The 17,685-nt window shown below is 41.6% G+C and overlaps 1 protein-coding gene across 2 annotated transcripts in view; it reads left to right on the top strand.

The window, feature by feature from the left end:
• Nucleotides 1-17,685, top strand: part of ANXA6 (annexin A6) — a 47,967-nt gene that overhangs the window by 18,601 nt on the left and 11,681 nt on the right. For both annotated transcript variants that reach the window (XM_069969124.1, XM_069969123.1), the window contains exons 3-14: nt 3,706-3,796; nt 4,647-4,741; nt 5,246-5,359; nt 6,416-6,506; nt 6,599-6,678; nt 6,814-6,870; nt 7,686-7,779; nt 7,997-8,092; nt 9,135-9,193; nt 11,882-12,004; nt 13,320-13,378; nt 13,924-14,008. In XM_069969124.1, the coding sequence (XP_069825225.1) occupies nt 3,706-3,796; nt 4,647-4,741; nt 5,246-5,359; nt 6,416-6,506; nt 6,599-6,678; nt 6,814-6,870; nt 7,686-7,779; nt 7,997-8,092; nt 9,135-9,193; nt 11,882-12,004; nt 13,320-13,378; nt 13,924-14,008 (1,044 nt within the window). The remainder of the gene's footprint in view (nt 1-3,705; nt 3,797-4,646; nt 4,742-5,245; nt 5,360-6,415; nt 6,507-6,598; nt 6,679-6,813; nt 6,871-7,685; nt 7,780-7,996; nt 8,093-9,134; nt 9,194-11,881; nt 12,005-13,319; nt 13,379-13,923; nt 14,009-17,685) is intronic.

Here is a 17,685-nt window from a genome sequence, read left to right as displayed (position 1 = left end):
CTACTACTACTACTACTACCACCACTATTATTATTATTATTATTATTATTACTACTACCACCACTACTATTACTACTACCACCACTATTATTATTATTATTATTATTATTACTACTACTACTACCACCACTATTATTATTATTATTATTACTACTACTACCACCACTACTATTACTACTACCACCACTATTATTATTATTATTACTACTACTACTACCACCACTATTACTACTACTACTACTACTACTACCACCACTATTATTATTATTATTACTACTACTACTACTACCAACACTATTACTACTACCACCACTATTACTACTACCACTACCACCACTATTATTATTACTACTGCCACTACTATTGTTACTACTACTACTACTACCACCACTTCTGTTACTACTACTACACCACTACACTACTACTACTACTACTACCACTATTATTATTATTATTATTATTATTATTATTATAACTACTACCACCACTTCTTTTACTACTACTACACCACTACACTACTACTACTACTACTACCACTATTATTATTATTATTATTATTATTATTATTATAACTACTACCACCACTAATATTATTTCTACTGCCACTACTATTGTTACTACTATTACTACTACCACCACCACCACTATGATTACTACTACTACCACCACTACTATTACTACTACTACTTCTACTACTACTACCACCACCACTATTATTATTACTATTGACACTACTACTACCCAACCCAAAAGAAAGTCCTGCCTAAACAACATACAGTGCAACAAAACCATATAGAAAACCGAAAAAAAAATTGCACAATTATTTAGAAGTATAACAAAGTCCTTTATTTACATTTACGAATTTCATGGGAAAAGACACAGATAACAGAGGGGGAGAAAGATCTCAGTGTGGTAAATCAATATAAAATTAGAAATTATAAGTGCTGCAATATTATGTGTACCAATTGCAAAACTACCATCTAGTGGTCACTGAAATTATAGCAATGACAAGTATTTAACCTGCAATGCAGTGACAGCATAGATGTAGTGTAATATGATATAGTATAATGGAGGAGAGACTGTGGTCGCATAGGAATTGGAATCTGTAGGGCCTTACTTGTGGTGCTCTATTCATTACCTGGCTGGCCGCTAAGGGGTTACAAACAGTCTCCTCCATTATACTATATCATATTACACTACATCCATGCCATCACTGAATTGCAGGTTAAATACTTGTCATTGCTATAATTTCAGTGACCACTAGATGGTAGTGTTGCAATTGGTACAAATAATATTGCAGCACTTATAATTTCTAATTTTATATTGATTTACCACACTGAGATCTTTCTCCCCATCTGGCCTTGTGTTATATGTGTCTTTTCCCATGAAATTCCCTAGTTTTTACTATTACTACCACCACCACTATTATTACTACTACTACTACTACCACCACCACTATTATTATTATTACTATTGCCACTACTATTACTACTGCCACCACCACTATTATTACTACTGCTGCTACTACCACCACCACTATTATTATTACTACTGCCACTACTATTGTGTCTACTACCACCACCACCACCACTACTATTACTACTGCTGCTGCTGCTACCACTACTACTATCACTACTACTACTACCACCACCACCACCACCACTACTACTACTACCACCACTACTATTACTACTACTACCACCACTACTACTACTACTACCACCACTACTATTACTACTACTACCACCACCACCACCACTACTACTACTACCACCACTACTATTACTACTACTACCACCACTACTACTACTACTACCACCACTACTATTACTACTACTACCACCACCACCACCACTACTACTACTACTATTACTACCACCACTATTATTACCACTACTACCACCACTACTATTACTACCACCACCACTACTACTACTACTACTACTATTACTACCACCACTATTATTACTACTGCCACTACTACTACTACCACCACTACTATTACTACTACTACCACCACCACCACTACTACTACTACCACTACTACTACTACCACCACTATTATTACTACCACTACTACTATTACTACTACTACTACCACCACTATTATTACTACTACCACTACTACTGCCACTATTATTACTATTACTAGTACTACTGCTATTACCATTACTATTACCATCCCCACTATTAATACTACTACTACTATTCTTCTACTACCACTACTATTACTACTACCACCACTAGTATTATTATTATTATTACTACTGCCACTATTATTATTATTACTACTACTACTATTACTACTACCACCAATATTATTACCACTACTATAACTACTACTACTACCACTACTATTATAACCACCCCTACTCTGACTACTACTGCTACAACTATTATTACTACTATTACTACACCTTGCTGTGAATCGACTAATCCAACACAACTCAATCACCTTAAGAAATTATTTACTTATTTTAAATGTAAAGAAACCAATGACGTATACAATTATAGCACTGGGAAGTATATGTCATAGCGCCCTCTACTGTTTGTTGTTTACTCTTACACTACTGGGAAGGCTTTTGGGCCAGTTACAGAGGTTCTTCAGCATGCAGAACCATGCTAACAAGAAGCAACGTCCCTTTGTTTCAGCGCATCTCACAGGCTCCCGTTAAAGTCAATGGGAGCGGTGTTGTGAGCGGTGACACTGCACTGTTTGTGGCGCCAGTTTCTACAGTGCTTTTTGTGCTACTGTGAACCCATCCCTAGTACCAGCCATGTGAGCCATGATATTGTAAGAAATCCCTTTCAGGTTACCAGAGAAGGGTCATAAGACTCAGGAACAGACCCACCAGGGAGCTAATGGGTTAACGGCGCACAGTAGATGATCCTGGATTGTAATCCTAATACGGTTCATCGGTGGAAGATTTACAGGCAAGAGTAATCGGATCCTATACAGACAGCGTAAAGCTGAAGCGCCTTTCGGTTTCTTATGTCCATGTGTTCTTTTTTTTTAAGAAACTGAGATTAACAGCGACTTCTCCTTTAACCGCAAATGATGATATGTAACATACCGTACATGTATTATATACTGAGATGTAGCACCACCATCTAACACGTGGCACAGCTCACGCTTATAAAGCTTAGAAATCAGCATGTGCGACCTCTAGTGGACAGACTGTACATTTGCTGACTTTGATTTACATTTTTCATATAGCACCAACATATGTAATAGCGCCTGACAAGTACTTATTTACCTTAATCCCTGGGCAAGGTGGGCTCAGCTATTTGGGGGCTCTGCGACCGGCATTGTTATTGGTGTAAATCAAAAACAGGATGTAAATGTGTGCTATGGCACCCTCTAGTGGTACATGTGTGGAGTTACATGTCCCAGAACTAGAAGGACTGAAACTTTTGACTATTTTTCTGTGTTCACAAATGTATTTTGAGGCATAAAATGAAGACTTACACCTTAGAATATATAGATTTTTACATTTTTATATTTAGATATTTTAGTGTTTGATGTATAATAAATATAATATATATATTTTTATAGTTTTTATGTTTAACATTTAAAAATGTTTAAACAAACAAACAAAAATAATACACAGATTTTTTTTACAGAATTTTTTATTTCTATTTTATAATTATTGGAGCCATAAACATTTTTAATGTAACACACAAAACTCCTTCTCTGTATTGCAGGGAGGCCGCTACAGAGGATCCGTGAAGGATTACCCTGATTTTGATGCCAGCCAAGATGCTGAAGCCCTTTATAAGGCTATGAAGGGATTTGGTATGTATTGTGTAGAGAAACGTTAAAGGAATTCTTCAGGATTAGATTTGTTGTGTGAATGAGGTTTGCAAAAATGCACTCACCTGCTTAAAAGAGAAAAAAAAAAAAAAAAAATTTACATACATGATACTTTTACACCTGGTGTGAAACTTTAAAAACCCCTATGCCTAAAGCTTCGGTAACACAATTTATTCATTGACCACCATTGTTGAGCACACGTTTATATGGTGCTATATACATTGCACAAATCTCAGTCCTTTCGAGGCTCTCACCCTCTGGGGAATGATGACGTAGACTCGTACGCTACGTTTCGAGGGAGGAGCCCTCTTTCTCAGCGCTTGAGAAAGAGGGCTCCTCCCTCGAAACGTAGCGTACGAGTCTACGTCATCATTCCCCAGAGGGTGAGAGCCTCGAAAGGACTGAGATTTGCCGTGCACCGGAGCGTGGTGCGAAGACCATCTGGCGTCCGTCCTATACACTGTGGTGACTTTTTGTATTCTATTTATGTGAAAGACTTTATTTGTATCGTTTCAAGTACAAGATAAATCATTATTTTTGCAACTTCAAGTTGACTTAAAGTTCCATTGCTTTATTTTTTAAAGACTGGAGAACCCCATTAAACATCCTGTTTTTGTGTTCTTATGAGGACAATGGTATCAACACTGTTATGTGATTGTGATAAATATAGAGATGCCCTTTCACCCAGGAGCCTGAGGGGGGCCCATAAAGTCTCTTGGCCCAAAAGAGGGGGCAGTATTGTAAGGTGCACTGGATAGTTGAGCTTGTCCCTGGACTTCTTTCAATGTTCTTCATTTTACAATGTTCACTCATGGCTCCATTCTACCTGTAGGCAGCGATAAAGAAGCCATCTTAGATCTCATCACGTCCCGAAGCAACCAGCAGCGTATTGAGATTATACAGGCCTACAAATCCCTGTATGGCAAGGTAACTACAGACCAGTGACCCAGTGACTGCTGATTCATGAGCTCCGACTACTTGTCTTCTAAATATATAGCAGACGGTAATTCTATAGGGAGAAAACACAGACAGGCCGCACATCCATACACTTATCAATGAACCTTTCGCTTCCCAGCACAATACATACTAACATTACTGTACTTTACTAAGTGATCAAAGTGTATAAGCCCACACACCACTTCACGCTCCTGATTCGTGTGGGTCCCTAATCAAACAATGGCGCAGCGCCACAAAGTGACCACCACTGCCACAATAACAGCGCCTGAGAAGGGAGCGGCTCAGCTGCCTAGCAATCCCAATGCTGACAGACATAGCGATCAGTCATATCTTTATGGATGTGCGGCCATGTCTATTTTTTCTCCTTATAGAATATAGCAGATGGTTATTATGATCTCTTGTCCCTCAGCATCTGTCACTAGTGAGAATTAAGACGTTCCATGGTTTATACTTGGTTTCTCTGTTTTTCCTTAGGATCTTATTGATGACTTGAAGTATGAACTCACCGGGAAATTTGAAAGACTTATTGTCGGCCTCATGCGACCTCCGGCATACTTTGACGCTAAGGAAATAAAAGACGCCATTGATGTTAGTATCTATAATACCAGATAATATTCACTGTACGTTATACACCTGAGTGCTGAAGCAGCCAGGTCAATGGAGTCCACTGAATTATCAGGCCTCTCTGTCTGTCAGGGTATATGAATGAGAGCAGTGTCAGGGTATACGAATGAGAGCAGTGTCAGGGTATACGAATGAGAGCAGTATACAACCCAATGCATAGAATGCATCTGCAATAGCACAAAGGTCTAGTGACTGTATGCTCATTGTAAGGCTGAAGAAAGGCTGATGGAAGGGAGAAGGAATAGGAAGGAATAAGGAAAGAAGGGAGAAGGAAGGGATAGAGGAGGTAAGAATGATAAGATGGAGGAGGAAAGGAAGAAATGGATTGAAAAGGAAGGAAAGATAGAAAGTATGGAAGGACTGGATAGAGAAAGGATGGAAGGACAGGATGGAGGGAGGAAGGAAGGACAGAATGCAGCTTGAAAGGGAGAAAAAAATGGAAGGGAGAGAGGAAGAATGGAAGGAAAGGGGAAGAAAGGAGAGAAGAGAAGGAAATAGGGAAGAGGAAAAGATGTGATAGAGGATCAACGTAAGAAATGGATGGTAGAAAGGAGGGAGGATGGAAGAAGAAAGAAATATAGTATAGAAGTAATGCAGAAGGGAAGGAAGAAAAAGCAAGTCAGGGAGGGAGTGAGGAAGGGGGTGGGAAGGAGAAGGGAAGGAAAGAGGGAAAAAGTAAAGATGAGAAGGAGGATCAAAGGAAGAAACGGAAGAAAAGAGGAAGGAAGGAAGGGGAAAGGAATGAATGAAGGAAGGAAGGGGAAAGGAATGAAGGAAGTAGGAAGGGAAAGGGAGGAAGCAGTGAAGGAAGGAAGGAGGGAAGGAAGAAAGGGGAAGGAAAGGGCAGGGGGAGGGAAGCGGAGGGGAGGGAAGAAAGGAAGGTGGGGAGTAAGAAAGGAAGGAATCATAGATAGATAATGTATGATTCCTAATCCTGGAGTATTGGCTCCCTATTGCTATTTGTATGTCATGTCGAATGATCCTTCAGCCTGCGGTGTGATACATCTTCTGTCATTTTAGGGTGTGGGGACTGATGAGAAATGTCTCATAGAGATCTTGGCCTCTCGGGACAACCAGCAGATTCATGCACTAGTGGAGGCCTATAAGGACGGTAAGTCTGGCTGATAAATGATGATAATAAATGACCACATGGGAATAGATTGTATGTATAATCACTCATCAATGTTCTCTGCTGTATTGCAGCTTATGGACGGGAACTGGAGACGGACGTTGTCAAAGATACCAGCGGACATTTTAAAAAAATGCTGATTGTTTTGCTGCAGGTACAGATTTGTTAGACTTTGAGTCTGTAAGACACATAATACATAGTATATGCAACATGTTTTTTCTTTGTGGTATCTATGCCTATAGAGATGGCTACTATTACCTCTACACATAGCGTTGGTCTTGTTTTGCAGGGCACAAGGGAAGAAGATGACATAGTGAGTGATGAGCTGGTGGCACAAGATGCCCAGGTAATTTCTTACCCCAGGAATAATCACCTTATAGAACAGAGCCAGAAAGATATGTATAGACATTGCTTGTATCAGCTGAAGGCTGTCAGGGCATGATGGGAGTGACATTTAGGATATGTTCACACTGAGGAATAGGTGAGGAATTTCAAGCTAAATCTGTGTGCGTATTCCACTTGAAATTCCGTCTGTAAAATATGTACAGAGCAATGTTCAATGGGATTTCTGCTCGGTTGTCTACACGGTGGAAATTAGGCGCGGAGTGTTCCGCCACTGATCCGCTTTCCGCCCCAAATAATTGACATGTCAAATCTTTGGGCGGATTCTGCAAGAGAAATCCCATAGAAGTCATTGTGGCTTTAGAATTTCTGTTCTCCGCTCAAATTCCGTGCTTATTTTGCGCCAGTTCATTAGTGTGAACATAACCTGGTCTCAACGTGTTTCTCCCATATAGTAATGTGTTCATCAGGGGACTAATAGTATGATAAGACAAAAAAGCATGGACTACTAATATAAAGCTTATTTAAAGTGTCAACACAGAAAACTTTTGACATGTTATAGAGACATGTCAAAAGTTTTAACCAGTCTGGGACTGCTTGTTCTGACCTGTACCAATTAGGAGAATAAGCCAGGAGTAGACTGCGCTAAGTGGGTTTCTCTCCCAGCTGTGTGTCACGTGATCAGTTGGGGTCATAATGTAAGTCTATGGAGCCCGACTGATTTTGCTGGCACAGACACCGTCTTCTCCCCGCTCGTTGTGACGATCGGTACAGGTCTAAACACTCAGATGGACTCTGATGACTATTTCATGTACTCAGGATCTATACGCAGCTGGTGAAGAAAAATGGGGAACAGACGAGGCTCAGTTCATCTATATTTTGGGAAGCCGGAGCAAGACACATCTCCAACTTGGTGAGTGAATTCTCTTTCCATAGTCTTGTGCTGTTCATGTGTAGATGTAGCAGAGCTGAACTTGTAGTGTATAGGACTGCTTGAATGACTTTTGCATTGTACCTATGTGCTTTAAGGTTATACAGAGTTAGGTCCACTATATACATGGGGACCAATGTCTGTTATTGCAGACATATATACTAACTTATTCAACTTAAAATATTAATACATTTTACAGTTTTTGATGAATATGAGAAACTTGCCGGGAAGCCGATTGAGGAGAGCATAAAGGCGGAACTCTCTGGGGACTTTCAGAAGTTGATGCTGGCTGTAGGTAAGATTTTATTAGGCCGTAAGACATCTTACAAGGAGTAGTGTATTCATGGGCAGATATGGACCCCATGCACAATGTGTAGCAGAACTCCATTTATTATATTCATAATACTGATGTCTTCTTATGGGGAAAATGGACTCTGGGGCCTGTTCAGATCATAGGGCCCTATGTGACTGCTGCCTCCGCACCCCTTGTAGCCCTATGGTCTAACCAAAGCTTAATGACAGTAACTATTTATTGAATGGCAGAAGCCATATGACATGATTTCCATCCTCATGGTACTGGTTTTCCTTGCAGACATTCGTTAGGAGTCTTAAAGGGCTACTCTTTTTCTTTCAAATCAGCTGGTTCCAGAAAGTTATATAGATTTGTAATTTACTTCTATTTAAGAATCTCAAGTCTTTCCATACTCATCAGCTGCTGTATGTCCTGCAGGAAGTAGTGTTTTCTTTCCAGTCTGACACAGTGTTCTCTGCTGCCACCTCTGTCCATGTCAGGAACTGCCCAGATCAGCAGCAAATCCCCATAGAAAACCTCTCCTGCACTGGACAGTTCCTGACACGGACAGAGGTGGCAGCAGAGAGCTCTGTGTCAGACAGGAAAGAATACACCACTTTCTGTAGGACATACAGCAGCTGATAAGTACTACAAGACTTGAGTTTTTTTTTTTTTTTTTTTTTTTTTTTTTTAATAGAAGTAAATTACAAGTCTATATAGCTTTCGGAAACCAGTTGATTTGAAAGAAAAAGATCTTCACCGGAGTACCCCTTTAAGGGCATTAAGTATGCAAATTAGTTTTCCATAATTAAGAAAACTGCCTCTCTATTGCCACCTATAGGTAGCTGCCCTAAAAGTTAATGCCTGGCTCTTTAAGAGAGCCTTAAAACATGACTAGAGATATCAGCTATCCCCAGTCACGTCTCAGGTCTTTATGGTGCACTATAGAGACTGTTTACAGCCTTCTAGCAGAGTACTATTTGGCATAATAAATGTTACCTCTCGGATTACTATCCTTAATAATATAGTTTTATTTTCGTTCCAGTAAAATGCGTCCGGAGCCTTAGAGATTACTTTGCTTCCAGACTGTACAAAGCAATGAAGGTAAGTGCGGTAGAATGTTTTCTTCCAAATCAACTCGTGCCAAAAAGTGCCAGAGATTTGTAATTTACTTCTATTAAAAAATCTTCAAGTCTTCCAGTACTTATGAGCTGCTGTATGTCCTGCAGGAAGTGGTGTATTCTTTACAGTCTGGAGAGCAGGAGAGGTTTTCTATGGGGATTTGCTACTGCTCTGGACAGTTCCTGACATGGACAGAAGTGACAGCAGAGAGCACTGTGTCACTGTGTGGAGAGAATACACCACTTCCTGCAGGACATACAGCAGCTGATAAAGTACTGGAAGTACTTAATAGAAGTAAATTACAAATCTTTAGCACTTTCTGATACCAGTTGATTTGAAAGAAAAGAAAATTGGTGAACAACCCCTGTAAATGAGGTTGATTATGGGACAAAATGGCAGATTTTTGCCCTATGTAAAAGATATGTGATCAATCAATGAATGAGAAAACCTTTATTCATTGGCTGATCTCTGGGATGATACACAAGCAGAAAACATTGTTAGTCAGTGTATTTCCATATATACTGCTAACAATGATGAAAGTGAATGGCTACCCAAATGATCCAGCCATCATTCAGGGGACTGTTTGCTGCCATCTATTGGCCAATGTAAGGAATGTTTCAAATGAGTTTAAAAGAGTTAGGGTACTATTACACGGAACGATAATCGGCTGAATCTAGCAGATCGGCACTCGTTTACATTTATTATCGGGCCCCCATCGGCCTGTCTAATAGTACCCTTAGGCTGAGTTCACACTGCGTTTTTGCAATCAGTTTTTTTCATTCGTTTCATATGAAAAATTGATGCATTTGGACACATTTGTGCGCATCCGTTTTGATACGTTTTTCCATTGACTTCCGAATTAAAAAAAAAAAATGATCAAACCGCATCCATGTGGGCAAAAAGGTCATGGCATACAGATCTTAGCTCAACATTGTAACATTCCCACTAAATGACATCTTATTAGGAGAATTATACTCTCTGGGGGAGATTTATCAAATATGGTGTAAAGTAAAACTGTCTCAGTTGCCCCTAGCAACCAATCAGATTCCACCTTTCATTTTCCAAACAGTCTGTGAGGAAAGAAAAGTGGAATCTAATTGGTTGCTAGGGGCAACTGAGACAGTTTCACTTTACACCATGTTGGATAAATCTTCCACTCTGTCTCTCGGCTACTAGACAACTTATGTCAGAAGGCTGAAGGCCTTGAAAATCTTTAGGCAGGGTGATATCAGCAATCTGATATTCCAGGAAACCGACCAGAACACATTGTTCACGTCAGATTCTGAGAAGTCCTGGCAGAGAGCATAACTGTATGACGGCTTATGAGATTGGCAATGGCTTATTAGTAAAACTTCATTTTTATGGCTGATCTCTAAGTTTTATATTTTAGAGAGGTATCCCATATTACTTATGATTTGTGGTGGTCCCGCCAATCCTGAGAAAGAAGGGACCCCAGTCTGGTTCAGCAACCCCTTCACTGTTTTTCCCACTGCACAGATAAAGAATTAAAGGGGATATAGCACTGAATTAGCTCTGCTCCCCTTTAAAGTGACTCTGTACCCACAATCTGTCCCTTACCAAACCGCTTGTACCTTTGGATAGCGGCTTTTAATCCATGATCTGTCCTGGGGTCCGTTCGGCAGGTAATGCAGTTCTTGTCATAAAAAAACAACTTTTAACCTTGCAGCCCTGTGTCAAATTGGTGTGGCCTAGAGTGTCTATGCCCTAACCTTGTGCCACCTCTCCTTGCCTCCTCCCCGCCCTCTTCATCATTAGGCCCCTAGAACAATTTCTTCTATTCCTCACCTGTGTCAACAGTGCACATGAGCTGGATGGTTAAGGCACCTGTGCAGTGTTCAGGTGATGAATAGGAAAAATACTGCCCGGGGCTTTCCTAGTGATGAGGAAGGCAGGGACAAGGGATGGAGGGGGCGTTGCAATCCTAATGCACAGATGCTCTAGGCCACGACAATTTGATACAGGGCTGCAAGTTTAAGAGTTGTTTTTTATAACTGCATCACCGGCCAAACGGACCGCAGGACAGATCTTGGATTAAAAGCAGCTATCTGAAGGTACAAGCCGTTTGGGGGGGTCAGATTGTGGGTACAGAGTCGCTTTAAAGGGGTACTCCAGCGGGGGGGGGGCACTTTTTTGCTGGGACCTGGGAAGAGGTGTCAGAGGGAAAAGACGTCCACTCACCTCCCCGTTTCCAACAGCTGGTCCCGCATCGCGGCGCTCCGTTACCTAGTTCCCGGCCGCTTCCGGGTTTCTGATGCGGGTCCGAAACGATATGTCTCATGTCCGCTTTGCCACTCAGTGACAGAGGCGGGATCTGAGCGGACTTGAAACGGATCCCGCCTCCTTCACTGAGTGGCTGAGCGGATCTGAGACATCACGTCTCGGGCCCGCGTCAGACACCCGGAAAGTGAACCGGGGAAGTGAGTGGACGTCTTTTCCCTCGGCCGCCTCCTCCCCGGTCCAAGCAAAAAAGTGCCCCCCCCGCTGGAGTACCCCTTTAATTCTTAGGATTGGCAGGGGTCTAATAGGTTCTATTCCCGCCACTTATAAAGTGATAAAATATCCTAGTGACACGCCATCATTCTATGAGATAAAAATACCCCTCTAAGCTTTATTTTGAGTCACTCATTAACATGATTTTCCTTTCCTCAGGGCTTAGGTACGTCTGACAACACCCTGATTCGTATAATGGTCTCCCGTAGTGAGATTGACATGATGGACATACGGGAGTCATTCAGGACCCAGTATGAGAAGTCTCTGTACTCTATGATTAAAGTGAGTTATTGACTTCAGGATAACCTAGGGTTATTACGCAATTTACTATAGCCTAGAGCTGCATTCACAATTCTGCTGACTTCAGATCTTATCATTCTTTGCTGACTTAATACAGGCACAGTGCTGCTCTGGTGAATAAGATGCTGGTAATCATAGGGGGTTCCAGGCACAGGGGGCAGACTTGGTAACTTTTTGCCATCTGCGTCACTCCCAAGGGGGGGTACCCTGATTGTGCTGTATTACAATTATTGCCTGCAGGCTACAAGCAGCCTTAGATTTCAGTAATGTGGTGGTGCTGCGGTGTTGGTACACCCCGGTTGGTCACTTGCTAGATGGTGAAGTGTGACGCCAGTTCTATGGTGGTTGGCGGAGATATAGCCGGGCCCAGTGATGTTATGTTGTGACGGTGCCAGTGCTGGTTTGGCACACAAGTATGGTGGCACACCTGCTTTTATCTTATAGGCTTTTTAGCAACTTTGCTCTATCCGGATCAGTTCCTTTACTTTTTATATATGGATAGTGTCCTGCACTGTGTCTCTCCTTGTCCACGGCGTGGGTTGAGATGGTATCTGACTTGTCCTCTCTAGTGAAGGTTTAACACTGCATAGTGTTGAGTGGAGTTACTTGAGAAGAAACTGTAGGTTGCATGTGCCTAGGTCTGCTTCTAGACTGCGCACTGAGACTGGGGACCTGGAAGAGGGCCAGGGCCCAACTGGACCACTGTAGAGAGCGTTCTGGCTTGTGTCCTTCCTCTACAGAGTCCAACGACAAAAGACCCTACACTTCCTCTACCCATGTGACTTCCTATCTACAGCCCCTGTACAGTGTGCTGTGAGTGGGTGAGGAGTGCATAAGTGAGAAGTAATGATAGGATAGAAGAAGAGAGTACTCTCATTGGCTAAACAGATCCATGTGACATATAAACAAACAATAACCCCTTCAATACTACAGCTGTGCAATAACTGAATACACATACTTGCGAAGGGTGTAACCAACAGCAACACCGTGGTGGGACACCACAGTAACAGTGGCAGGGAATTAGTTTTTAATCCCCTTCACAGTTTTTAAAACAGATATTGTACCATAATCTGATGTAGTAGCTTAATAGTAGCTTGGCTAAGCCTTTAGGGGTGTGTCTGACAACAAGCGTGTTCACAGTTTCCAATAACAACCAGCAGAATTGTGAATGCAGCTCTGGAATAAAATGCAGGTTGTAATGCAGAATTAGTATAATAATTAGCAATTCAGGATGCTTAGAATATTTGATCCACAGAATGCGATTTGTTTAATAATTCATCTATTCTATTGATTGTAGAATGACACATCTGGAGAATATAAGAAGGCTCTGCTAAACCTGTGCGGAGGAGATGATGAGTATGTCCGACCATCTTCTGCTTTTCAGAATTTCACCTTATTTTTCCTAATGATTAAAGACTATGTGGTAGAAAGAGAGAGATAGTCAGGTAGATAATAATAGATAGATGTGTTTCAGTTTGTCCACAAGGATGTAGAATTCATGTCCCTGCCCAGCACTTATAGTAGAGGTGACTGAATTCCCGACTAGAGTGTACATCAGAGACAGGAAACCAGTTACAGGATGTACACTATACAGGAAGAAGACTGCAGGAGTACAACAGAGCACAAAAAGGTAGTAAAATAACTTAGTATACTAATAAATGTTAATTTCTTAGACAGTTGAGTAAAGGATTTCAACCCTGGAAACACCCTTTAAGTGTTTAATATACTGTTAGCTATATGAAAGTACCACCAATGCCAGGGCGGATATAATGATGTATTTGACACACATATATCTACCAAAACTCAATGGCAGATCAGAAAATGTCAAGATCCTTACATATGTTATAATAGTTTGCCATGACCTATAATCCTTCATATAAGTTGTCACTTTCTTTTTTTAGCGCCGCTGGGGATTATTTCCCAGAAGCCGCTCAGGCTGCCTTTCAGAAATGGGAAGTTAGCGCGACCAGTGCTGCTCGCACCGAGGTTGGAAGAGAACGTGACGCCCCTCACCCCTGCCCTCACTCTCACTGCTCACTGCTGTTTGCACTATAGTCAATATAACCAAGCTGGCAGGCATCACGATCAGCTGCTTGCTTGCCTCACATTAGCTAAAGCTTAAAGGATGAGCGAGACATAGCTGCTTTCTCTCACAAACAGCGCCACACCTGTCCCCAGTTTGAGTGTGGTATTGCAGCTAAGTTCAATTAAAGTGATTGGAGCTGCAATACTGCACACAACCTGAGGACAGAAGTGGTGCTGTTTTAGAGAGAAAGCAGCTATGTTTCTCTAATCCTGGATATCCCACTTAACAAGGCTCAGTCACAAACACATCCGCTATATAAGTCTTCAAGGTAACTATAAAGGTAACTCTATGTCCCCCAACAATGTGAGCACCACCTCCAAGAGATAAATCTCACTGACACAGGCAAAACAAATTCCTTAAAGGAATTTTCCCATGAAGACACATATTCATCTGCAGGATAGGTAATTAGAGTATGACCATTGGGGGTCCGACTGCTGGGAGCTACTGAGAACAGAATGAAGAATACACAAGTGTTACCATAGGGGCCCATTGTACATACACACAGTATATAGCGGACTTGTCTGGGACTAATCTGCTGTCTCTATTTTTTTACCTAACCAGTTAACCCTGTTTGCTCCCCGACTCCCCAGCTAACACTTTACTTTCCATCTAAACTTTCCTGAGAACTTTTAATACTATTTGCAGCTAGTTTCTCTTGCCTTTCAATGCGCCTGCAGAGTAACATGAGGCATCGCCGCTTTCTAACCTTCTCTTTTATTCTTTGAGCATATTCTGCAATTCTTCAGTATACGGATTATAAGGAGCTTCTTTTATGATAGAGACGTCTACTCAAGATGGATATGTTATCTCTGAAGTAGTCACTATGTATATATGAGTATATTCTGTATTACAGGAACCTAATGGGTGGCATCTCTAGTATCTACATCAGTGCTCCTGGTTTCTTATATTAGGCCCATAAGAAAACTAAGATGAATAAACAGAATCTGTCAGTCCAGAACTCAAAGAGAGGTTGCTGAGCTGCAGTATGCATACCTTCTTCCTCCCCCACCCCTCCCTGCAGTGATTGATTGATTGACATACATTGCCCCCAGTTCTAAGCTGCTCACCTATGGTGTGTTCACACAGAGAGATTTATCTGACAGATCTTTAAAGCCAAAGCCAGGAACAGACTATAAACAGGGAACAGGTCATAAAGGAGAGACTGAGATTTCTCCTCTTATCAAATCCACTCCTGGCTTTGGCTTCGAAAAATCTGTCAGATAAATCGCTCAGTGTAAACACAAACTATGAGTCAAGACAGGGAAGGGTGGGGGTGAGAGGAGGCTTGCATGTTGCTACTCAGCACTGCCTCCTTAAAGCGAAACAAGAAGTATCTAACCTGCGATATGTCCCTATAGGGTACAGGGCACAAGTTTCTTACCTTTATCCTAGGCGCAGTTTTGGAGATATTAGCAGTTTATTTAATGTGTCAATGATGCTTTTCATTGTATTGGGGCGGAGCTACCATCATGTGAGCACCAATCCAACAGTAGCCCCTCCCCCAGGGCACTGTAACGTCTCATTAGCATATTAAATAAACTGCTAATATCCGGAAATGACGACTAGGTTGAAGTTAAGAAACTTAAAGGGGTAGTCCACCAAAAAATTTTTTCCTTCAAATCAACTGGTGCCATAAAGTGCCAGAGATTTGTAATTCACTTCTATTAAAAAAACTTAAGTCTTCCAGTACTTATCAGCTGCTGTGTGTCCAGCAGGAAGTGGTGTTTTCTTTCCTGTCTGACCCAGTGCTCTCTGTTGCCTCCTCTGTCCATGTCAGGAACTGTCCAAAGCAGGAGCAAATCCCCATAGAAAACCTCTCCTGCTCTCCAGACTGGAAATAATACAACTTCCTGTTGGGCATACAGCAGCTGATAAGTACTGGAAGGCTTGAGATTTTTTAATAGAAGTAAATTACAAATCTCTGGCACTTCATGGTAGCAGTTGATTTGAAAGAAAAAAATTTTGGGTGGACTACCCCTTTAACTTCATGTTCAGTGCCCTATAGGGATGTATCAGCAGGTTAGTTTTCCTTCTGACACATATTGGAAAGGAGCCAGTAAGAATCACAGAGATTATATATTGCATCTTGAGTAGATGTCTCTTAACTTTTAATTTTTTTGCTTTTTTGGTTGTTGACTGATGATTTCACTTTTTAAAATGACACTTATGTTCCATGCAATAATATAAGATGATGCATTATAGTATTAATATGAAACATGACTATACAATAGTACAAGGTAATCTTCATCATCAGCTATGAAAAGATCCATCTATGCATCTGATCGCAGAGCTTTAAGGGTATGTTCATATGGGTGGTACTACCAAACCATCTCTATAACATCCTATCCAGACTTGGCATTGTCCTGGAAGTTATAGCCGAGGAATCAGTGGTCCAGGGCGCACATATATGTAGCCATTCACCAGAAATAGTGAGTCATGGCACACAGCACTATCATTTCCTGTCAAGGAGAATTTGTTAGCTCTTTTGATCCATTGAATCGACTCTGTACCCACTATCTGTCCCCCCCCCCCCTCCCAAACCGCTTGTACCTTTGGATAGCTGCTTTTGTCCTGGGGTCCGTTCGTCAGGTGATGCAGTTATTGTCCTAAAAAACAACTTTTAAACTTGCAGCCCTGTGTCCAACAGCCGGGGCTTAGAATATCTGTGCCCTAACTTTGCACCACCCCTCCATCCCTCCTCCCCACCCTCCTCATCATTAGGAATGCCACTGGCAGGATTTTTCCCATTCCTCTGCAGTGAACATTGCACAGGTGCCTTAACAATCCAGCCCATGTGCCGTGTTCACACAGCTGATGAATAGGAGAATACCTGGCTAGAGCATTCTTAATGATGAAGAGGGCGGGGAGGAGGGAGAGATAGCTTGTGCCAGCCTAATGCATACACAATCTAGGCCACGCCAGTTTGAGACAGGGCTGCAAGTTTAAAAGTTGTTTTTTAGGACAATAACTGCATCACCTGCCGAGCGGACCCCAGGACAGATCTTGGATTAAAAGCAGCTATCCGAAGGTACAAGCGGTTTGGGGTGGGCAGATTTGTGTGTACAGAGTCACTTTAAGACTGCTGCCAGCTGTATACCGGGATGGTGGGGTATGATACCAGACCATGTGAGACATGCAACTTACATGACCGAACAAAAAATTTTTTTAGCGTCCCGACCTCTACCATAAGAATATGAGCTCTGAACTCCTTACATTAAGAGATTCACAGCTCTATTGGACTTCTGGTTGCAGCTGTCAATCATAGCTAATAATCAGGTAAACTAAATACAGTAAGTTGAGGGCACCTGAACCAGAATAGCCCGCCTCCTGGACACATGCTGTGGCAGCTGGGATGTTCAGTTATGGTTTTCTTAATGGTGAAAATTGCAAGATGGAGACATCGGGAGAGATTTATCAAACATGGTGTAAAGTGAAACTGGCTCAGTTGCCCCTAGCAACCAATCAGATTCCAATTTTTATTTTCCAAAGAGTCTGTGAGGAATGAAAGGTGGAATCTGATTGGTTGCTAGGGGCAACTGAGCCAGTTTCACTTTACACCATGTTTGATAAATCTCCC

This window comes from Dendropsophus ebraccatus, chromosome 1, assembly GCF_027789765.1.
Source record: "Dendropsophus ebraccatus isolate aDenEbr1 chromosome 1, aDenEbr1.pat, whole genome shotgun sequence".
NCBI lineage: Eukaryota > Metazoa > Chordata > Amphibia > Anura > Hylidae > Dendropsophus > Dendropsophus ebraccatus.
This window is presented reverse-complemented; position numbering and strand designations above follow the sequence as displayed.